The 22,751-nt window shown below is 46.3% G+C and overlaps 1 protein-coding gene across 1 annotated transcript in view; it reads left to right on the forward strand.

The window, feature by feature from the left end:
• The first annotated feature begins 301 nt into the window (after positions 1-301).
• Positions 302-22,751, forward strand: part of SNTA1 (syntrophin alpha 1) — a 97,354-nt gene continuing 74,904 nt past the window's right edge. The window contains exon 1 of the mRNA XM_019513113.1: positions 302-509. Coding sequence (XP_019368658.1) covers positions 341-509 — 169 coding nt within the window. The 5' untranslated portion in view covers positions 302-340. The remainder of the gene's footprint in view (positions 510-22,751) is intronic.

A 22,751-nucleotide genomic window follows, 5' to 3' on the forward strand; every position in this document is an offset into this window, starting at 1 on the left:
TAGCCTGATCAAGAGCCTTTAGACGCACAACTTTCAAGAGGTTCAGACTTAGAGTCAGTTATCAGGTGCCCAGGTAACCTCAGGTAACAATTAGTTGTTACACAGGTAACAATTAGTTGTTACACAACTTTTTTGGGGAATTGCATTTAAGCTACCTGAAAGCTGTATGTGGCTTGCAAACCACAGTTTGGCCACCTTTCTGTACAAAGGCCCAGATTTATCTAGCCAGGTTGGTATTAGAGTAGAATTTGCCACACCACTGCACGCAATTTTATAAGTAAAGTGACGTGTAATTGCTTTCTTTCTTTTCTCTTTGCTTTAAGGTGGCCGTGAGAATAAAATGCCCATTTTGATTTCCAAGATTTTTAAGGGGCTGGCTGCAGATCAGACTGAGGCGCTGTATGTGGGAGATGCTATCCTCTCTGTCAATGGGACCGATCTTTCTGATGCTACACATGATGAGGCTGTGCAAGCACTGAAAAAGACTGGCAAGGAGGTTGTCCTTGAGGGTAAGCACAAGAGCAGATTTGTGTTTCAGTGTGACAAACGTTTCAATGAGACTGTGTATGTTTTTTCTGTGGATCCTTGTCTCCTATCCTCAGGTGTTGTTGGACATGCAGTAACTTTGCCGCTATAACCAAAGGGCATTTTCTATTAACTTGTATTTCTGCACAAAAGAAAGACAAAGTAGCTTCCCCCCACACACACCAGCTTACGGTGGAAAGGAACGGTACTGTGCAAACTGCAGGGCATATAGGTCTCATTTGGTCCTTGCAAGATCAGTTACAAAGGCAGAATGGTTAAGTGGTTGGCAGTGACAAACAAAGCATCCACTCTGAGATGCTTGATAGAAAGGAAGCCCCACCTACCCACCTTGCCATCCAGAACACACTAGGGGTTTTGATGTCTCTGCCAAAGCCATAGGGCCCTGTGCTGAGGCATCCTGCTGGGGTAGGCTAGTGAGATGCAGTCTGAACAGTAAGGGATTTTACATGCCAAATGTGCTACAATATGGAAGTAGCCAGGGTATCCAGTCTTTTCAAAATCTCTAGGGTATTTTGTCTGGAGCCTGAGGACCTAATTTATTTATATTTACATACTGTTTTTAATTAAAAAGGATCATATACAAGTTGTCCTGAGAGTGGAACTAACTGCTGACTTCTCCCCAAACAGATAGAGAGAATTGCTTATTCTGTTTATCCATCATCAGTAAAATCCTTAGTTACAGTTTTGTCCTCTTCCTTGCAGATAGTAGTGGGAATGCAAGCTGCTTAGGGTTGCATTTTGTGTCAGCTGCAATATTTCAGGTCTAACTGTATATCACCTTGTTCACCTCAAGTCTTGGGATATTTATCTTCTTGATCTGATTGTACCATGCTGATTTTATCACCTTAATCTGCTGAAGTTGCAGTTGTGGCTGCCTTTTGGTTTTATTGTTGTCTCCAGTGCAAGCCACACCAGTAGTTCCCCTTCTCTTCTAGCTTTGGCACACCCCCACTAACCAGGCTTGACCTGCCACAGCCCCTGGGATTTCAGTACAGGACTCTGTCCTACTCTGCCCACTCTGTGTATGTTCTTTTTGCTTGAGATAAACATTTGGAAATGATGATATTGATTTTTGTCTTCAAGTGCTTCACAGACATGAAATAACAGACCCTCCCAAGAGCACTGAGAGGTAGGGTCAGAAGGTTATTCCCCTTTTGCTCTGAGATGAACTGAAGTAGAGAAGAGAATAACTATCCCAAGGTCATAGAGGGAGTCACAGTCAGGGTGAGACTTTCTGAGACCACTAGACTCATTTTTGTGTGTGACCTGGTGAGATCTGAACCAATTCACAAGTGAAAACAAAGTGCCCTGTGTGTGCCTGTCAGCTCCCTATTCCAAGCATTGCTTGAAAGGGCATGGACAGATGTACCAATTATGTGGTTAGTGATGCAAGCTGGTATGATGCAGCCAATCCATCTGTAGCGATATAAATATAGCAAGACTACTACAGCCTGAACCCTGTTTTGTTCAGGATCGGAGTAAGGCAGTTTATCTAACTTGTATCATTACAGGATCATGCAGACATGCCATCAAAACAATGGATCCACCTTCCCAAGCAGCAGCTCCCCTGAAGCAGTTTGTCCACATCCAGAGATAGACTTTTAAGATCTGTTGCTACTTTAAAAAACAAACACACCAGGATAGGCTCAGAACAGTTGGAGTACAGAGCAGGCTAGCCACTCTTGCTCCTGCCCCATCCCGCACTGGCAGGCCCCCATGCTAGCAGTTGCCAAAGACAGGAGGAACAAGCCCCTACACCAAGGGAACAGTGTAAAAGTGTTGTAGGGGATGGAATCTGGCCCACAATCTACAGGGGACACTTCAGATAATGTGGCAAATTTGTGGGTTATAGCCAGAGACAACCCAAGCAGGGTGCAGGGCCTGAGGCAAATCAGCCTGTGCGGGCTGAGATCAGCGCCATTCTGCCTGGCTCTGCAGGGCCCCCCAAAGCGTGGGGTCCGGGAGGGGCTATGATGAATTTTGGGGTGGCTGCAGCCTCCTTTGTAGCCCCCTCTGTAGGTGCGTGCAGTGGCAGGAGCCAGTCTTTCTCCCTGCACACCCTGGATGAGCTGCTCACAGCTCCATCCTATGCCCTGCCCTGACTATGCAGCCCGAGCCCAATTCCCTCCCTTACCACAGCGGCCTCGATCTGCCCTGCTTCATCCCTTTCCTTCCCCCTCCCCACCTCCCCCACAACAGACTTACCAGCCAGATCTGCATATTGGCAATTGGATCGGTATTGGCCAATATGGCTTTTGAGGTAGTCCTGGAGCCACTGGACTGAAATGCTGGGCAGCAGGAAGTGTAACCTTGCACTTAGTGGAGAGAGACTCATGTCATGTGACTGGTACACAAGTGAGGGATTTTGTATATTCTGTGGGAGCTGGAATAGGTCAATAATATTGTATCAGTTGGAAACGTGAGTTCTCCAGGTAGTGGGCTGGAAGAGCTGAGATCATTTGGTATTTGGTGTCTGTGCTTTCCAGTAATTGGTCTGCCCTGCATGTAAAGGAGTGAGTGAGTCCCTACCTCCTCCTGAGCAAACCAGAATTATTGAGCAGTGAAGAAGCAGTGAACTAGCACAACCCCTTTTTCACCTTTATGCACTGAAGTAGCACTGACATAATCAGCTAACTGCAATATACGCGCACTTTGGCTTCTCTTTCTGCTTTGTAGCTACTCTCAGCCTCTCTTTCCTTTCTGAGTATCTAGAAGGCTGTACTATGTACACATAGGCTCCTGGATGCAATAGACTTACCTGGGTGTGTGCATGGTGTTGGATAAGTCCCAAAACTTCAGTTGCAGAAAATGTGTTGGAGGTGGTGGTAGCCATCTTCTCACCTTTTAGCCCCGTAGTTTGGTACTTGCTCAGGGAGTGGCAGACCTGGGTTCTAAGACTCCTTCATGGAGAGGGGATTTGAACCTGTATCTCCCATTTCAGAGAAAATGCTCTAAGCTAGTGTTTCTCAACTCGTGGGTCGTGACTCAAAAGTGTGTTGCAAGAATATTTGAAAGGGTTGCCACAATCAGATTGGGACCAGGTTGTGGGCCTCCCCCCCCCCTCCCCCCACAGGTCCAGGTTGGGGCTGGTCCAAGCCCACTTCCACCATGGAGCTAGATTGGAGCTGGGCTGTCCCTCTTCTGCTCCGGCAGCTGGATGGGGTCTTGCCAGATCCTACCTACAGAGGGATTGGGGACTGCCCATCTGGCCTGTTGTCCAAAAAGATTGTGCTCCACTGGCCTGCACCAGCAATTCTACTGCACTGAAGTTCTGCAGTACTTTCTGTCTAGCCTGGTATCTTGATCCTGGCAGTGGCGAGTATCCACTGCTTCAGAGGATGGTGTTATGTCATCCAGTGAGTGTGCCCCTGTAAAAGATAACCTGACACTGAAAAACTGTAGAGGAAATTTCTTTTTTGACTCCAGGTGCCCAGTTGTTTTCCATCTTAAGCCATGAAGCTGAGATCCCTGATTCATTTGTAATCCTCATGGGTGTAGCTGTGAATTCTTATCATTCATGTACGCATCCAGTCCTTTCCAGAATCCTGCTAAACTGTTCACCTGGACTAGAGTTTGTGGCAGATAGTTCCATTTGGCTAATTAAGTGTAGCATAAAGGGACTATTCCCTTTTAATACTGTGTGCCTCTTAGTCCTTATTCTTGTAATATAACAAAAGGCTAATGGAAACACCTGAGATATGTATTCACTATACCAGGCATTATTTTGTATCTCCCTGTCATATTCTTTTTCCCATAAGAAGTAAGAGCTATTTAATTAAATCCTCTCACATCAGTCTTTCCAGACCTCTCATCCCATTTTTCATGCTTCCTTGTGCCTACCTATCCTATTTTTGCTGTATCTCTTTGGAGGAACAAGAAATGAAATGACTTGCCCAAGGTCACCCACTGGCAGAGCTAGAAACAAAACCCAGGAGTTCTGCCTCCTTGTCATGTGTTCTCACAACAATGAATAAATGGCATAAGTGAGAAATGGTTCCTATTAAGTGACTAGATGGGATAGGCATTAGCAAGTGAAATACCACAGTGATTAATGAAGGGGAGGAGATCTAGTGGACCAGAAGCTGTTTGGAAATTCTATAAAACCTGCTAAGGGTGTGTGGGAGGAAAGGACTCCCTTGTTTTCAGGTTCTCAGTCAGTGAAACAATAAACTAACTATACTGTTTCCATCTGTGTCCCATCAGCCCCACACGACAGCACAGAATAGGAACAGCCCCAGCTGTGCCCAGTGGGGGATGTTGGGGCCTTTTTCCATGCACATCTAAACACACTTTTCCAGCTGGATCTTCCTCGAATAGATGAAGAGGGAGAATATGAGGTCTCTGAGCTGGAAACTGCTAAGTAGGGAGCCCAATTGGGTGCTGAGTTACAAGGAGTACTCTAGGGGAGTGTTACCCTTTTCTGTTCCAAATGCCTTCTGTGTTCCTTGGATTTGCCTCCTACTCATTCCTCTCCCCCCCACCCCCACTGCCAAATTGTTTTATTCAACCCCTTTTAGCTTTGCTCAGCCCTTTCTGTTGCTTGGGCTCTCCCCTCTTTGGAACCCACAGAACCACACATCATCCCATGGAATGTGCTGCTCTGCACAGGTCTTAGAAGTTGTTTTTTTTTTTTTTAACCACAGAGAAACACAAGAACCTCTTTCTCTCAGAGCCTATGGCATTCCTTCCTCAAGCTGCTGGGCATGCGCCATTCTCTCTCTGTTATTTCTCTTTCTTTACTTTGGCGTGGATTTCTTTCCCTTTTCTTTTAAAGGTTCTGGATGGAGCAGGGCTATGTTGCTTTCTCTCTACAGAAACAGAAATCACAGGGGACTCCTCCCAGACTTAAACAGCTTACTGATAAGAGGACAGCACCAAAAATGAGCAGAAATCAGCACAGGGTCCCAGTCCCATGAGGCACCTGCAGAGAAGGTTTTGCTGGAGTTCACTAAGATCAGATGAGCCCCACTAGACTTCCTGAATAAATTAAAACTCCCAGCAGGCAGATTTCAAAGAGAAGCTGTAATGGTTGTGCTCCCACATTCAGGGGCCTTTATATCTTTCTTTGATTAGTTTGCAGCCTCTCTGGCTAAGCAGCAGAAAGAATTGGCTTCCATTGGTGCAGTGTGCCTTTGAAATGTAATTGGGCTGGAGATAGGTAGCTTCAATGATTCTTCCCTGTTCAGTTCATCAAGGAAGATCTGATTCAGATTTCTGGAGTGAACTGGGAGGAGATGAGGTTTCTAAGTTCAATGTACATTCATTTTTGTGTCTGTTCACATTAGTGAGATATCAAAGCCTGGTGTGACAGCTCCAGCACTTTGAGTCACTAAATAACCTTGTTATAAGTCTGAGATTTTGGGACAGGTGCAATATTTGGCCTTTATTCAGATCTTCCTCTCCCTGAGCCGTTAATGTGGGGTGTTAGAGAAGGTGGCATGAAGGAGAGGGTCAGGAATGAGAATTGCTGGGACAGCAGTTTCATTGCTTTCTTAAACCAATAGTATCACATGCCTTTCCCCACCTGCTACACTCCAGACCATCTCCTACCCACATTCTGTCAAGGCACATCCCTGTATAGCTGATGTGATCAGATGAGATTGTGGTTTGAGATTGTACAGCTGCCAATGGAATATTAAACAAAGACATGCTTTGTTTTGTTTTCAGTTGTTCTTTCTAAACCAAGTCCTAAATATTACACAGTCCTAAAAAGGGTGGGGAGGTGAGTAAGGAAGGTATAGTCTTCTTAATGAACTGGTTAGTGATAAGTCCCTGGCAGAAAGCAAGTGTCTTAGATTATAGTCAAAAATGAATTATTTTTCCAGAAGATCTCCTCCCTAAACACATGAAGAAAGTAGTAGGTTGAAGCTTGTGGTTTTTAGTTTCCTTCCAGGGAAGTACTTTGAAGCTATGGGCTAGGGACAGACACTACACATAAACTGGTTTAAGTGATCAGAAACTAGTTTAAACCTGTAACAGTACAGACATCCAGCACATAAACCAGTTTGAAAATGGCTGAAACTGGTTTGAGATAAACCTGGTTGAATGTAGTACCAGACTTAACTGATTTGGGTCAAACCGGTTTATGCAATGTCTGTCCCAGACCCTTCCTGGTTTAAGTTAAACCAGAATCCCCCAGCATCCTGGCATGCTGTCTGGGCTCGGCTGGGCTCTCTGCTTTAGAGAGCTGGGCTGGCCCCTTCCCTCTGCTCCCTCGTTGGAGCTCTGGCAGAAACTTGTAGGCACAGTAGCTTCTTCCTGGCTTCCTTCTGCCCCATCCCCACCCTCACCACTCAAGCAGGGATCCCCCTCCTTCCTCTCTCCTACAACATGGACTGTCGTCATCATGTGGTATGCTAGCTAATGCTGAGAGGTGTCTGTGTAAAGCAGACAGAATAATGGCAGAAAGGACAGTGTACGCTTAGGGCTTTTTGGAGCTAATCAACAGGTCAGCTGGTAATGTCCCTCGCTTCCTTGGAAAAACCTGTTTAAGCAGAGCTTGAATTAATGAGAGAGACTTTTTTCTGATGGAGTACTAAATGCTGATAACAGATCTGATAAATGTAGGGGTGCACGGGTAGAGATTTTGGGGGCCGATACTGATAGTTGATATTTAAGGAGGCATATTGGCTGATACCGATCCGATTTTTGATACAGCAGCTGGTAAGTCTGTTGTAGTGGAGGGGGAGGGGAGGTGGGGGGACAGATCAATGCCCCCTGCAGTGAGGGAGGGCTGCCCAGCTGGGGTGGGGTGGAATGGAGCCACAGCTTGTTGGGGGTGTGTGTGGCTCCTGCTGCTGTGTGCACCCCAGGAGGGAATAGAGGTGGGATGTGTGCCACCAGATCTGCATGGGGTGGGGCGGGGCAAGCGGGCTGCAGATGTAGGCTGGAGCTGGGGCTACGCCAGGTTCTTCTCACTGGGGCTGGGGTCAGGGCGGGTGGCAGCGGCACTGGGAGGGGGTCTACTGAGGGGGTTGCCACCGCCCCAAATTTCGCCATAGCCCCGCTTCCAGTGCTGCCATCACCCATCTGGCACAGGCCTGGCTTTTCCCAGTGCGTGGGAGGCATGCATGGGCACTTATTGGCCAAATTATCAGCTACTTCAGGCCAATTTTTGATACAGCCAATTTTTTTTATATCGGTACCGATCCAATATCAGACCGATGTATTGGTGCATCTCTAGATAAGTGTTCTGTTATCAACAAGGTGGGGGGAACCCCTCCCTAATCAGAACGTCCTGCCGGGGCCTGGCCATGTCCCCCTCAGCTTAGCACTGTAGAAGGGAAGGGAGGGCTGCTCTAGTGCCTCTCGGCTTCTAGCCTGAGCCACTGCAGCCATATGCCTGAATTTCCTTGGTCCAGAGGGACGTGTGTGTGGTTACAACCTGGGTCAGCCTAGCCAGGTTAGATTAACCTGCAAAGATTGAATCAATTCAGACTCAGGCTTTTTGAATGTCTGTCCCTAGCCATGGAGTGGAAGAATCCAGTCAGTAGCCTTAGGTTTAGTTTGGGAATCATTCTTCTTCTGCCCCATCAGCCAGATTTTCAGATAGCATAGTTTTTTTTTATGCCAGCAAGTGGTTGGATCTTGTGTGCATCTGGAATGAGTGGGCCTCTGACAAAAGCACTTAGTGTCCCTGCAGCGCATTCTATCCCAGGCTATCCAGGCACTTAATGAGCAGCGCATTATTCGCTTCCTTCTAGTGATTCTAACAAGGGGCAAAAGTCGTCATATTTCTGGAGTGTGGCATTCTGCCCATGGTGAGTAGAAGAAAGCTTATTACACAGCAGCCAGACCATTGCAAGTGGGGATACAATGATTGCAGTGTGACATAGTTCTATGCCAAGCAGTTTCTTTCTGTGCCTCCAAAGATGAAATTATACCTTTGGTGTCACTAGCAGTGCTTCAGCTGTTTGTCCATACCACCTGTTCTTCATATCCACTACGGAAACTAGGGATGTAAAGTAATCCCCTTTTATAACTGCAACAGGCCAACAACCTGTGCAGGGCAAGGACACTTGAAGCTGGGGCAGTGAACCAGACTGACTCAAATAGCCGGTGAGAGCTCTGCTGAACTGTGTAGGCTGAAGTTTGTTGAAGAGAGGAGCTTCCTGATTTTACAGCTGTGCCCTGTGTTTGTTCCAAAGCTGAAAGAAAAGTAACAATGATGTTAATATCATGCAAGTGCTTTCAGTTCGCTGAGCTTTCCCAGGCATGGCCTAGCAGATGGGAGCCTGCAGCCTTCTGAAAGGCGCCATTTGTCTGAAAGCAGGAGAGCTAAGAGTGCTGGGTTCATCTCTCAAGAGAGAGAGGAAAGCAAACCTGCTGAATTGTTGGCTTTGCCAGAAAATGTGCTCAGCCTCCATGAATTGAATGCAGAAGGGTTGGCTGTAGTCATGAAGTCTCAGGTTCCTGTGCGTGCTGTGTGCGAGCAGAAGAATGGGGGTTAGGCAGGCTTATTTCACCACCTAAATCAAACAAGTAGGTGCTGAAAGGTAAAACAGAATTCGAAATCCCGTCCCATGCAGAGCTGCTGCTGTAAGCAGAGTACTGTCACTCACTGTGCAGGGCTGTGATATTTGAGTGGAAGCAGGTTGCCCTTAATGCCTGAGGAGTTAAATAAGAGAGTGACTGTCAGTAGCCACAGATGTTTCAATGATTCTTCCCAATAGAAGAGCCTTGGATCTGAGCTCTGGGGCAGTTCAGATCTGGATCTGTGCTTCTTAGCTCAGATCTGTCTCTGACCTGTGCTTTATTCAGAATAATTGGCCTGTAGAATCTGCAGGAAATGTGGCTGGGAGCCACATGGGAAGCGAAATAAGTTGAGATTTCAGGTGCTCCCTTAGGTGTGTTTTGGCAACCTTGCAGAGAGTTTTCTTAGTGTTGCTGCCCTTTCTGTAGGGCAGGGTCAGGCATTAGAGAGCTGAACATGAAGCAGACTCTTTGGAGCCTCAGAATGCATCGAGGAGTGAGTCAAGGATTTGTTGTGTCCAAGCCAGTTCTTTACCCACCATGATGTCTGCCTGGTTGAGGGACTCTGACAGACTTGTATTAGTTGTTTCCTCTGCTTTGGAGTCTTGCTGCTTTTGCAGCAGTTTTAGTTATCCTCCAATAATGAGGCACATCCACTACTAGCTGATGGTCTAGTGGGTCAGATATTTGTTTGGCTATGGTAGATCTCAGGATGGGAGTGGTTTGCTCGCTTTCCACTCTAGCAAACAGTGTGGAACAGTTTGTGTGGGTGTCTTGACTGTTGAGTAATACAGAAACTACTCTTGTCCTTGTGATGTTGCTAGCATGACTGTATGCGGGGGTTGAACCTGCAGCCATTGGGCCTAAAAATCCCCTATAATCTCTTACTGTGTAAGCTAAAGAGTCACTCTGGCTGTGTCTGAAATAGATGTATGTCCTTCCTGGATCAAGTGCAGAGAAGAACCTGTGGGAGAAGAACTTGACCTTCAGGGAAGAACCTGACCAGTGGAGTATGGTCCAGAGTTTTAGGTATGTCTCTTCACTGGTGTCTGGACACTGGAGTGGACTTCTGCTAGTTGGTAATTGGCATTCCCTTTTTAGAGGTCAGACTTCCCATGTCTGTATTCTCTCATTTACTGTGCTTAGAACTCAAGGTGGGACATCTATAGGGTACCAGGAAGGGACTGTCATCCACACTATAGAGAGCAGGAAGCAGGATTCATAGATTGCAGAGCTGGAAGGGACCTTGGAAGATCATCCGGTCCAGGCCCCTGCACCAAGAAGTAAAGACAGCTTGGGTCAGGTGACCCCAGCAAGGTAACTGTCTAGTTTCCTCTTGAAGATTTCCAGGGTAGGTGATTGCACCACCTCTGGAGGGAGCTTATTCCACAGTCTGGACACTCTAGCTATGAAGAAGTTTTTTCTAATGTTGAGCCTGAAATGGTCTTTAAGGGGTTTGTGACCATTACTCCTAGTTTTCCCCAAGGGTGCCCTGGTGAACAGTTGTTCACTGAGCCCTTGATGTGCGCCCGTGTTGTAGCAGTAAGCTGCTACCAAGTCCCCTCTCAGCCTTCTCTTTGTCAAGCTGCAGAGTCCCAGGTCCCTCAGCCTTTTCTCGTATGGCTTGCCATGTAAGTCTTTGATCATATGGGTGGCCTTTCTCTGGACTTTCTCAAGCTTTACTACCTCTGGACTGTCTCAAGTTTTGTTAAAGTGTGGCGCCCAGAATTGGATGCAGTACTCCAGCTGCGGTCTCACCAATGCCGAGTGGAAGAATCACTTCCTTGATTTTGCTGGCGATGCATCGATTCATGCATGCCAGGTTATTATTAGCCCTGCAGGCTATGGTATTGTACTGCTAGCTCACATTTGTATTGTGGCCTATTATTACCCCCAGGTCCCTTTCATTCGTAGTGCCGGTCAGATTGGTGTTGCCAAGTGTGTAGGTGTGCAGGGGATTGTTCATCCCCAGGTGGAGCACCTTATACTTCTTGATGTTGAACTTCATCTGGTTCCAATCCACCCAACTTGCCAGACTGTCTAGGTCCACCTGTATCTGCAGCCTATCTTCAGGTGTGACCACACTTCCCCATAACTCCATGTCTTCTGTGAATTTGGCCAGTGAGCTCTTCACCCTCACATCCAAATCATTGATGAAGATGTTGAATAGTACTGGACCAAGCACCAACCCCTGATGCCACTTCTCACCGAGATGACACAGATCCATTCATTAGAACTCTGTGGGTCCAACCCCACAGCCAGTTTCCTACCCACCTGTCTTGCACTAAAGCCCACAATCCTCCAGTTTTCTCATGAGAACATCATGGGATACCAGATCAAAAGCTTTTTGGAAGTCAAGGTATACAGTGTCAACCTCCTCTCTCTTATCCAGGTGGTGAGTTACCTGATCATAAAAGGAGATGAGTTTGGTAAGACAAGACCTACACGCAATGAAGCCATGCTGGCTGTTGTTCAGAATCCTACCTTCTGCAAGCCTATCGCACATAAACTACTTAATGAATTTTTCCAGGATTTTCCCTGGGATAGAAGTTAGGCTATTTGGCCTATAGTTACCCGGGTCCTCCCTTCTCCCCTTCTTGAAGATGGGCACAACATTGGCCCTCTTCCAGTCCTCAGGGACCTCTCCAGAGTGCCACAAGTTTTGGAAGAGCTTTGCTAGGGGTTCTGCGATGACTTTGGCCAGCTCCTTCACCACCCTCGGATGAAGTTCATTCATTGCTGCTGACTTATATATGTCTAATTTTTTAAATTGATCACATACCAGTTCTATGGCAATAGTAGGAAGGGGGTCATTTCTACCCTGCTCATTCTGTATTTTATCTGGCGTGATTTTCCCTTTGGTTTGGTGAAAGACCAAAGCAAAGTAGTCATTCAGGAGTTCAGTTTTCTCCTGAGTGCTGGTAACCAGCTGTCCTGAGTTGTTGAGCAGTGCCCCCACACTCCCATTTGTTTTCTTCCTGTTCCCTATATACCTAAAGAAGGACTTTTTGTTGTCCTTGATTCCTGTTGCTAATTTTAGGTCAGTCGCCACCTTAGCTTTTCAAATCTGATCCCTACAAGTGGGGGCCATTGTTGTATAGTCCTCCTTGGGGCCTGTCCCCTGCTTCCATTGTCTGAACATCTCTTTCTTTTTGCTACCTTTCCTCTTTGTGGGAATGGACTTCCTTTGTGCTTCAAGGATCATGTTCTTAAGGAATGACCACTCTTCACATACTCCTTGCACCTTCAGTCCCTGTTCCTGCAGTGCTTTCCCTACTAGTGACCTGAGCTTGTTGAAATTTGCATTGTTGAAGTCCAAAATGTCGAGCCTACTATTTAATTTGTCTGCCTTGCAATGGACAGTGAATATAATGGTTTCATGGTTGCTATCACCTAGGCTGCTTTCTATGTTTAAGTCGGTCACCAGGTCGTCTTCTGTGGCCAGAACAAGGATGAGGTTGTCTTCTTCAGAAATTATTCTTTATACAAGCTCCTGTATAGACAAGGCCCGTCACTTGACTTTTCTGGCACCTACCAAATGGGGCCAGAATTCAGGGTTTAGCCTTCCTCTTGGGCAGTCCCCTTTGGTGTGGGAACTACAGGTTCCCTGTTTGTGGCATGGAGCTGACACAGGGGTTGGGATGTTGTGAAAGCAGCTTTAAAGGGCACAGTGGTACTTGTAACAGGTGGCTGCTCTCTGACTAGGTTCTCCCCCTGTGTGCCTCCAGCTCCTCACCTTTTTAGGTCCAGGAGGGCTCTGCTTAAGTTCCTTTTCCAGTTCATTGTGCTGTTCCCATGCCAGCCCCATGTTTTTTTAATTAACTTTGAAAATTTTCTGTATGCATCCAAGACCACACCATCTCCATAATGATACACAGCAAAGCAAAAATAAAGCCGAGTCAGCTCTCTGCAATTTCTAATCATGTCAGCCCACACACCATGGAGCCTGACCCCTAATGAGCAGCTCTGCCTCACTGCCCATAACCAGACTCCTTGCCTTTAAAGAGACAGATTGTATATACTCTCCTAAAATACACTGTCTCTGCATGTATAGTCCCATGATGATACCTAATTTAGAAAACCTTATAAGAGCCAAACCCTTAAGTGAATATAACATTATTACAAGACCATCTTAAAGGCATGTTTCAATGTGGAAAATCTATTGTTATAAGCCCATAACTAACCTTAACTCTCACCCAGTGTATCTGCCCATTCTGTCCTTGTCTTATGCTGTGGTATCTTTGTTCCATTAAAAAAGTACTGATGTGTGGAGAGTTCTGGTCTGCCTGCATGTGGGTAAAACACATTAGGTCTGACTCATCCTGGAATAGTGGCTGTTAGATAATATTTTTGCCTCTGGGCACAGAGAGAGGTAGAAGTTAAGTGGTTGGTGTTCCTGGATGGTAAGGGCATTCTGTGGTGAGGTGAAGCTGGCAACTGTGTGTTAAAGGATGGGATATGCGCATCCTTAATTAGGCTGTAGCTGATGGAATTCCCAGAAAAAGATTGTATCCAAAAAACATTCCCTTCAGTTTTGTAGTGATCTCACTCTCTCCCAGCTCTTGATAGCTGTATATATAATATTTTAAAAATTGCAGTACGTACCAGAAATGTGGATGAAAAAGGGTGACTGAGCGTAATGTGTTATTGGTTTCTGGGAAGAGAGTGATCATTACTGTGGGGTCAGATTAGAGGTGGGCAGAAAATAATTTTTCTGTCCTTTGAAACAATGGGATCAAACTAAGACTTTCTGTAGATTTCACAAAAAAGCAAGAGCTGATCAATGGAGTACTCAGCTGTGAAGTGCCCAAGAGGTGTGTGTGTGTGTGTGTGTGTGTGTGTGCACATGTAAGATTAGACTTAATAGAAGTGGAAGAACTTGGACATACTCTCCAAAACTGGATTAAATTTAAGAGGCACCTTTTCAAAGCCAGGTGCCCGAGCTGTACCTGTGAAATCTGAGCAGATCATGTATCTGTGTCTGCAGGCGAGTTGTTTACAAGGAAAAGTTTAATCAGCCTTTTGCTAGCACATGTATCTGGGAGCATGTATGTGTCTACATGGTTTTCATAGCCAATTTCTTCACCCCTTTTTGTAAATGTGGCTCTTTGTCTTTCACATGGTCTGTGCTTGAAAACATGCAGCAGCAGCCCAGATCTCCCATCAGGGGTGGGCAAAATGCGGCCTGCGGGCTGGATGTGGCCTGCCAGGCCATTCCATCTGGTCTTCAGGGTCCCTAAAAAATGTAGAAAATTAATATATATCTGCCCCTGGCTACCTGTCATGCAGCCCTCAATGGCTTGCCAAAGCTCAGTAAGCAGCCCTCTGCCCAATATAATTGCCTACCCCTGGCTTACATGTTACTGATCAGTGATCACAGGTCCCTAGCTGGCCAAGTGGTTAGAAATGTGAGATTGGGGAGAGTGGGACACTCTCAGGGTACACCAGTGATTCTTAACCAGGGTACTACAGCACTCTGTAGTGCCTTGAGATCCTTTCTTGGTGGACTGCAGGGTGCCAACCAATGTTATCAATGTTAGGTGTGCAAATGTGATTCATAAGATAAACCTAGAGATTTGAAATAGGAATCCATAATGTTTAAAACATTTTGCCCTGTTGTGTTCTTTCTGAATTCTTTGCAACAGAAGAATTGCCTTATTATTTTTCTGTGGTCAAAAAATGAGTGAAAATGAAGAGCTGGCATTGTCCATGGGATGCCATAATTCTGTTGAGGGGTGCCTTGAGTTGAAAAAGGTTGAGAACAACTGGATTACACAGTGCTTCTAGGCTAATTGGATTAGTTTTGGGAATTGCAGAGTGCCATGGAGAGCAGGGGGAAAAGGCATGTTTTTTTAATGTAAAATACTCCTAGAATGCTGGTGACATTGAAAGAAATAATATGTGACTTAAACCACTTGGAAAGAGGAGGTTTCAAAGTAAAATAGTGTTCTGTTGCATGGCATTCCCCAGGGGTTAGAGTATCCTGCAGAGTTCCATATCCAAATGCCTTAGACTTGGAGTTCAGCTCTGGAACAGGATTAATTTGTTGCCTTTTATGGTGCTCCTCATTGAGCTGTCCCAGTTGGTTTGATTCTCCCGTTATGCAATTATGAGCCAGCCAGCAAATTTGGGAGAGGGTCCAGAGCTGAGCTCCTTATCCAAGGATGTGGTTTGAGCCTCTCTCAAAGCTGTTTAGGATTTAGACCCACAAGAAAAGGTCTCCAGTGCCTTGGAAGTTGAAAAAGCTTGAAAGTTAAGCAGTTGGGAGGAAGGAAAATTTAGTTTCCCTTTAGTTAGGAATGGAAAGGCAGGGGCTTGGCTCATGGCTCAGATTGATTCCCCATTAACAAAGTCCTTCAGTCCTTGCTGATAGGGAGATGTTTTTTTTTATACAAAAATCCTCTGTTTTCTGCTGAATTTTCAGTCTGAGACCATACGGCTTGGAAGTCCTCAGGGGAGACTTATTGTCCTTTGTGTAGCCCTAGTGCCATGGCCGCTGGCAGACATGTTCGGCCTTTCCTAAGCTAGATGCAGCTCTAGCAAACACTGTGCAAACTCTCATGGATTAAGAATGAATATTAACCAAGAAGAGACATAAGAAGGGATTCTCTTTCCCCTTGTGCATCTAAATGGTAGCTTTCTAAGTGGCATTTTTGGCACTTACGTGCAGGTAGTGATTCTATTTCCCCTCAATTGTGGATATGTAACCTACAGACCAAGCTTGTACAGTCCCCTTGGTACTGGTTGGGTACATATTTGGCTTCATACGTATGCCTGTTTTGGATGTTCACTTCCATGGAGTTCCCAAAATATCAGTGATGAGAAACCTATTACTATCCAGTGATAGACTCAGGAGGAGGAGGACTCATCTATGGCTTTCCTTTTGATGTTGCCCTTTGAGCAGCCAAGACAGGGAGACATGTAGGTCCAAGAGGAAGAAAAGCTAAGCTTATTGGGATAGATGCTTGCCTAGAAGGGAGCAGGCCCAGGGTTCTAGCCTGCACCAGTGTCTCCAGTATCATGCAGACTTCCCCACTGCACTGCTCTCCATCTATTCTACCTAGTAACTATGACTGATAAATGCCAGGGCAGTGCCTCAGCTTCAAAAGGAGTGCTAGAGATGGGTCTGGATAATGCTGAAGTTGTGGTGTGGTGACTAGAACACTGGAAAGTAGAAGAAATGGTCAGAATCTTCCTGGACAGGTGCCATAACCACCCAGTTGTAGGGCCTAAACATGGGACAGTCCTTGTGCCTCCATTATTTCTGTGGGACTTGTGTACAGGTACATGTGCACATAGTTGCATGTGTGCGTGCCCAGTTCATAGTCATATTGCACATGCTCAGTCTACATATGTGTGTTTATACGTTCACCATATAAAGTGAGGGCCCCAAATGGCCAGGTAGATAGTTAGAAAACTGCCACTTAGAAGCACAAAGGGAAATAGTATTATACCCATTGTATTTGACCCAGCTCTTGGTCTTGGGAGATAAAAACCTTTGGCACAGGGTCTCTGAGCTCCCTGCTTCCAACTGACTTAATCACATTCTTGTATCTATGATATTCTATTTCCTCATTGACATTCTTTGGATATTTACTCCCTCCCCTAAGTTATTTAAAAATGGAAGGAGTTGTCCTTGGAGGTTTCTGGGGTTTCCCAGCCCTTTGTAGCCAGGGTATGTATGCCAAGAGGTATGTTTTTAGGTATATCTAGTTGGATGGCTCTACCTGATTTAGTTACACGTCAGAAATGTTTGATATTGAACAGCTTAGTGGTTTACAGACTTCAGGCATCTATTTCTAAAAGTTTGACCCTCCAAGTGGTGGTGAGGACAGCAGCTCCCTTGTTCAAAACAAAACTGATCCAAGCCAGGTATTGCCCTTACTTCTGTTGGGCTGCCTGACTGGAAGCATCAGATTGGTGTTACCAGCTTCCTGCATGACTGTTCTTTGTCATCTTTGAAAAAGCAGTATGTTCAGTGACTTAGGGCACTGACAGAAGTGACATTTGTCATGTGATCAGCCCCTTGAAAGCACTCTACAGCTGTGCCCTGACAGAAGTGCATGGCTGCAGAGCACTTTAAAAGTGCCTGATCACATGACAAATTCACTCTCATGTAATGAGGGTTGAGAAGAAGGTGCTCCAAAGTGGAGCATTTTCATCTAACTTTTGTCTGCTTTTGTGTAAGATTGGGGTTGGGCTGCAGCCCTTCCCTCGGTGCTGTTTGCAGGAAGGGTGGGGAAGGGAGCTGCAGGCTAGGGTTTGGAATAGGGTACAGGGTAAAGCAATATGGGAGAAATACCTTAGAGCAAACAGTGGCATGGTAGCCTTTGATCATGCATCTGAGTTACTGCAAGCTATATATCTAGTTAGATATCGGGTAACTTACAAACAAGTGTCATCCAGAGGCAGATGGAGATTTCTTCTGGAGGCAAACAGTTCCTTGACCATGAGTTTCAAGAGAGAGAGCAAGTTTCAGATGGTCCAGCTACTCTCCGAGTTCTCATCATGGCTATTGCCCCTCCTCCTGGGCAGTCCCTCACTTATATAGCCCTTATGATCTCATTTACCTGATCCAATGAAGGCCAACAACTGTTGGCTGCCAGCCAACCAATTTGAAATTTATCACTGGTTGCTGGGTAGACTGACAGGGTCTTTAGCCCCTTCCCAGTCAAGTTGGCATATCTTAGAACAATAGGAAGTTTAAGGCCCCCACCCAGGGATGTGATGCCAGTCATGTAGGCAGAGGGAGCAGGTTTCCCTCCGCCCTCAGGAATATATCCAGCTCAGGTTACCTGAAGCAGATGGGACCAGAGAGTCTGTTCTCTGCTGTGACCGTGGTAACCAAATTGTCAGATACCATCTCTCTTTCCCAAAACTCTGCTATACTGCCACATGCATCTTTGCATAGCCTTCTAAGTTCTATAGAGCATAGTTTCTCAACCTGTGGTATGCGTACCCTGGGGGTATGCGAGACACGGGCAGGGGGTATGTGGGTACCCCAACACCCTCTCTCTGTCACTCTCTTTTCCTCTCTCTTTCTCTCTCTCGCTTTCTTTTCCTCTCTCTCTTGCCCCTTCCTTCTCTCAAAACTATGGGAAAATTTTTGGTGCGCTGTGGATTGTGCGGCGCTTTAAATCCCACAGTAATAATTTGGCATTCAGCCCTCCTAGCTTTGGCCAATATCACCTCTAGCCCAGGTACATTCTTGAGTTGTGCACCCTGGCGTAAAAGGTGGCAACCCTACCCACAGTAGATCGGACATCTGTCATATCACGGCCTTATATACACAGCCCTTCTTCCAACATATGGCACACATGTAAATATATATATGTCTGTAAATCTAAAATCCCCTGGAAAATTGAGTGTTGGGGTATTTATTAAAATTTGCAGAAGTTAGGGGGTACTTGCTACTTAAAAGGTTGAGAAACACTGCTATAGAGTATTTTGTAATAGGTGGTGTTACACGTGGGGTGATTTGCTTATGTCATCAGTCTACATCATGATGACTTCTATCCATTTGAGTATTATTTTCTATTTATTAATGATTGAGTTTAGATGCTTTCCCTGTGCTTGAGAGTGTTATTCAAGTATTACCTTTCCTCATTAAAGAGCTTCCTAGACTCACTGAATAGTACATCTGCAAGAGCAGCATTGTACTGTTTGTTTTGTTGATTTGGCTTTAACTGCTGAATAAGCCATTAAAGAAGATTTAAGTGAATCCGGTGGTTACTTTGTTTCACTTCATGCTTGTACTGGAGGCCACTTGGGCTTTAATCAAGAGCCAGTAAACACAGTTAAGTTTCTGTCTTGCATAATGGCTTTAACTGACATGAAGAGAGAAAACAGGTACTGGAAAACAACAGCGTACTCCAGAACAATGGTGTGTAACTCTGGTGGCTCGCAGAAAGGCTAAGTCTCTCTGGCTGATCCAACAATATATCTTTGATGGAATAATACATTCCCTGAGGATCTGTAGCTGCCTGCTTCGTTCTCCCTTAACTCTGTTTATTCTCTGGACCATCTAGGATTATTATATGTACTGTGGATAAAGGTCAGGGTGTCTCCCTGTAGATTCCAAGGTATCAGTTTCAGCCCTGCTTCACCAGAAGGGTGGAGGGATTTATTGGTCTTGCCTCACTATTGAACTAGTGGTTAGGACACTTTGCTGAGAAAGAACCATAAAGAATAACTTTTGACATTTTTGATTAACTTTACCTTAGAGCCTCAGCCTCTGGATGTTTAGTTTTATTATCAGATTGTGATGTCACAATCATCTCTATAGCAAATGAATGTCAAAGGCATAGGCAGGTAAGGTTCTTTGGCTGCATGTGATATCTTTTATTAGACCAACTAAAAAGTTGGAAAAAAGTTATTTGCAAGCTTTCGGGCACAAGCACCCTTCGTCGGGTATAGGGAGACTGTGCTGATGTTGTGTGTTCTCTGAGGAAGAAAAGAAGCAAATTTACAACAAGCATGTCTTTGAAAATGCAAATGAGTGGAAGTTAGGAAGACAATGGGTGAAGATGGGAGGGTAAGGGAGGGGAAGTGGGGAAGAGAGGGAAATGTGTGAAGGAATGCAAGTGGTCAGTTGGAGGTAGGTAACCTAGGGTGTCAGATGTCAGGCAGATTGTAATGTGTCATAATCCAGTGTCTATACAGTCCATGACTTTTGTATCCAGTGGATTTATGAAGTGAAGTTTGTGAAGTTCTACCTCGGAGAATATGTAACATAAGCAGAGTCTCTCTGTGCCTGAATAAGGGTGTTTGTACCTGAAAGCTTGCAAAGAACTTTTTTCCAACTTTTTAGTTTGTCTAATAAAAGATATCACATCTACCCGAAGAACCTTGCCTGCCTATGTCCTTAGACCAACATGGCTACAACCAACAACACTGTCACAGATATGGGAATAGATTAGGAACACAGAAAGACCAACTGAATTCTGAACCAGCAAGAAATATAAGTAGGCAGAATTATCTGAGCAGGATGTTTATGAAACTTTTCAAGGAGGAGTTGGCATGTTTTGAAACTTGTGTCTATTCAGACTTGTGCCACAGTAGTTGTGTATGGATCTTTATCAAACCAGGGTCACCTTGTGGAAAGACTTTTGGCATCTTTCCATCTAGAAGAGACCTGAGACATGATCTAATATGTCATTATCAGCCTCTTTGGGACTATATCCTGTGAGCCTCTCAGCTGCAAATAGTTGCACCATCAAATCCTTGCCTAAGCATGGTGAGCAAGGCTGAGCTTTCTGATGATTGACGTTGATTGAAGTAGTCCTCACCCTTTCCTTGTGTTCTCGAGGAAGAAAATGTACTTCTTTTCTGGCCACTGTAGGAATAATAACAAAAAATACAGTTCAGTCCCAGTCGTCATTTGCAAAAAACCACCCAAAATGGGTAACTGTGAATAAAGAGCTATTTCCCTATCCTGGGCATGGAAGGCAATTCAGGGGCTTTGATTCAAAGTCCATTGATCTTAACAATCCCAGCAAAGGTTAGTTCTTTTCACTTTTTGCAGAGATAACCAGGAACAAGGGGCACAAGCTCATAGAGAGTAGATTTAGGTTGGATATCAGAAAAAACTTCTTCATGGTTAGGTCTTCCAGAATCTGGAATGGGCTTCCAAGGGAGGTGGTGCTCTCCCTTACTCTAGGGGTCTTCAAGAGGAGACTGGACAAGCACCTGGCTGGGGTCACATGACCCCAACAATACTCCAAGCTGTGCCAAGGGCGATAGACTCAGAAAAATCAAAAGTTACAGTTACACACAGGAGAAATCCTTTGCTCTGCTCTGTCCTCTGTTAAAGCTGGTACAAGATTTTCTTGCCAAAGTTTTTTTTTCATATAAATGGTAGTTTACTCCCCTGAAATAGTTTGTTCAGTATATCATAGGTTTGATCTTCCCTTAAATCAAGGCAGAGTTTCCAGAAACTGCATCTGAATTCCTGGTTGGTCTGCCCTGGAGAGGAAGTGTTAGGATTTCCTGTCCTGGCACAATCTGTGGTCTGGTTTGCTTCAGAGCTGGGGACCACTGAAGCTGTGTCCTTCTCTCCAGGATGGAGGCACCCAGCAGGCCTGTCCTGGAGCCAGGAATGATGGAAGAGTCCTAGAGCTGCTTAGTGAAATTGATTTTTTTTTCAGTTTCCTAGATGCTGTTATCAGGGCAAGTGACAAGAGCTTCAATTTCACCAAAATAAATACAGCCACCCTCCCCTGCTACCAAACTGGCAAACCCTAGCCCATGCAGCAGGTGGCGGCCAGGCCTTGTCCCCTCCCTCCACCCCCATGATTGGATGAGGCTGGACCATGCCCCCTTTCCCTTGTGAAGCCAGGTTGGGGCTGACTAAAGCCCTCTCCCCCCATCCCCCACTTGGGGCCAGGTTGAGGCTGGGCCATGCCCCCTTCCACTCCTTCCCCTGGGCTGGGCCACACCACCTCCACCCTGGAGGGTAGGTTTGGGCTGGGCCATGCCTCCTCCCCTTACGGGGCTGGGTTGGGCTGGACCATGTCCCTTTACCCTGTAGGGTTGGGTCATGTCCTTCCCTCTCCCATTCCCACGAGGGATGCCCCCTTCCCCTCCATGCAGCCAGGTAGGGCCCTGCCACAATTGCCCCATGCCAGTTTGGGACCACCATTCAGATCCAGCTTGCAGACAGCCTGGGCACTGACCGTCCAACCTGCCAGCCAAAAAGGTTGAGCATCACTGCTCTCGCCCACTATCCTTTTTGCTTCTATCTAAAATAAGTAAAAAAAAATAAAAGTAAAAAAGTTGTGAGTAGCAGCCACAGAGCAGCTGTGTCAGTCTTCCTCAGCCTGCAGGGGGCATTCTGCATCCTACTCCAATTGTAGCAGCACCTACACGCATATAAAGCCCACATTCTCAAGCTTTACAAGTGGGGAAGAAATTGGCTGGGAAGGGCCAAGTTTTCCCAGAGTACTGTTTAGACTCAAGGTATAAGCATAGTAACAAGTTAGGACGCCTCTGTAGGATAAATCTAATGAGATCAGTGCATGTTCTAGTGCAGGCTTATCCAACATATGGCCTGAGGGCCGCCATGCGGGCCACCAAGCCGTTTTCTGTGGCCCGCACTGCTGCAACTGGAAACAAAAGTAAACACTGTTTACTTTTGTTCCCACGCCTTGTCCCTCCCCCAACCCCTCAGCAGCTTCCTAATGGCTGCTGAAGGGCTGGGGAAGGGACAGTGTTCTCACACGCGCTGTGTCAGTTTGACATTGCCGACGCGGTGCACGTGGGAAGAGGAGTAGCCATGTGCCGCTCGGGACAGGATGAGTCCTGCCAGAGCAGCAGGGGCTCAGCTGCACTTTCCCCCTACCTGCGCCAGTCAGTCCCGAGCGGCACACGGCTCTGCTGCTGCCTCTGCTGGCTGGTGCCGACCCGGGCAGGTCTGTCCCATCCGGAGCAGCATGCAGCTGAAGCTGGCTTCCCACATGCTGCTGGGGACGGGACGAGCCTGGCCGGAGCGGCAGGGGCTAAGCTGCATTTTCCGCCTGCCTGTGCCGGTCAGTCCTGAGTAGCACACGGCTCTGCCGCCGCTTCTGGTGGCTGGTGCTGACCCGGCCAGGCTCCTCCCGTCCCCAGTAGCACATGGGAAGCCAGCTTTAGCTGCGTGCTGCTCCGGATGGAACAGACCTGGCTGGATTGGCACCAACCAGCAGAAGCGGTGGTAGAGCTGTGTGCCGCTTGGGACTGACCAGCGCAGGTAGGGG

Source organism: Gavialis gangeticus, unplaced genomic scaffold (genome assembly GCF_001723915.1).
Source record: "Gavialis gangeticus isolate Ggan-Ray unplaced genomic scaffold, GavGan_comp1, whole genome shotgun sequence".
Lineage (NCBI taxonomy): Eukaryota > Metazoa > Chordata > Crocodylia > Gavialidae > Gavialis > Gavialis gangeticus.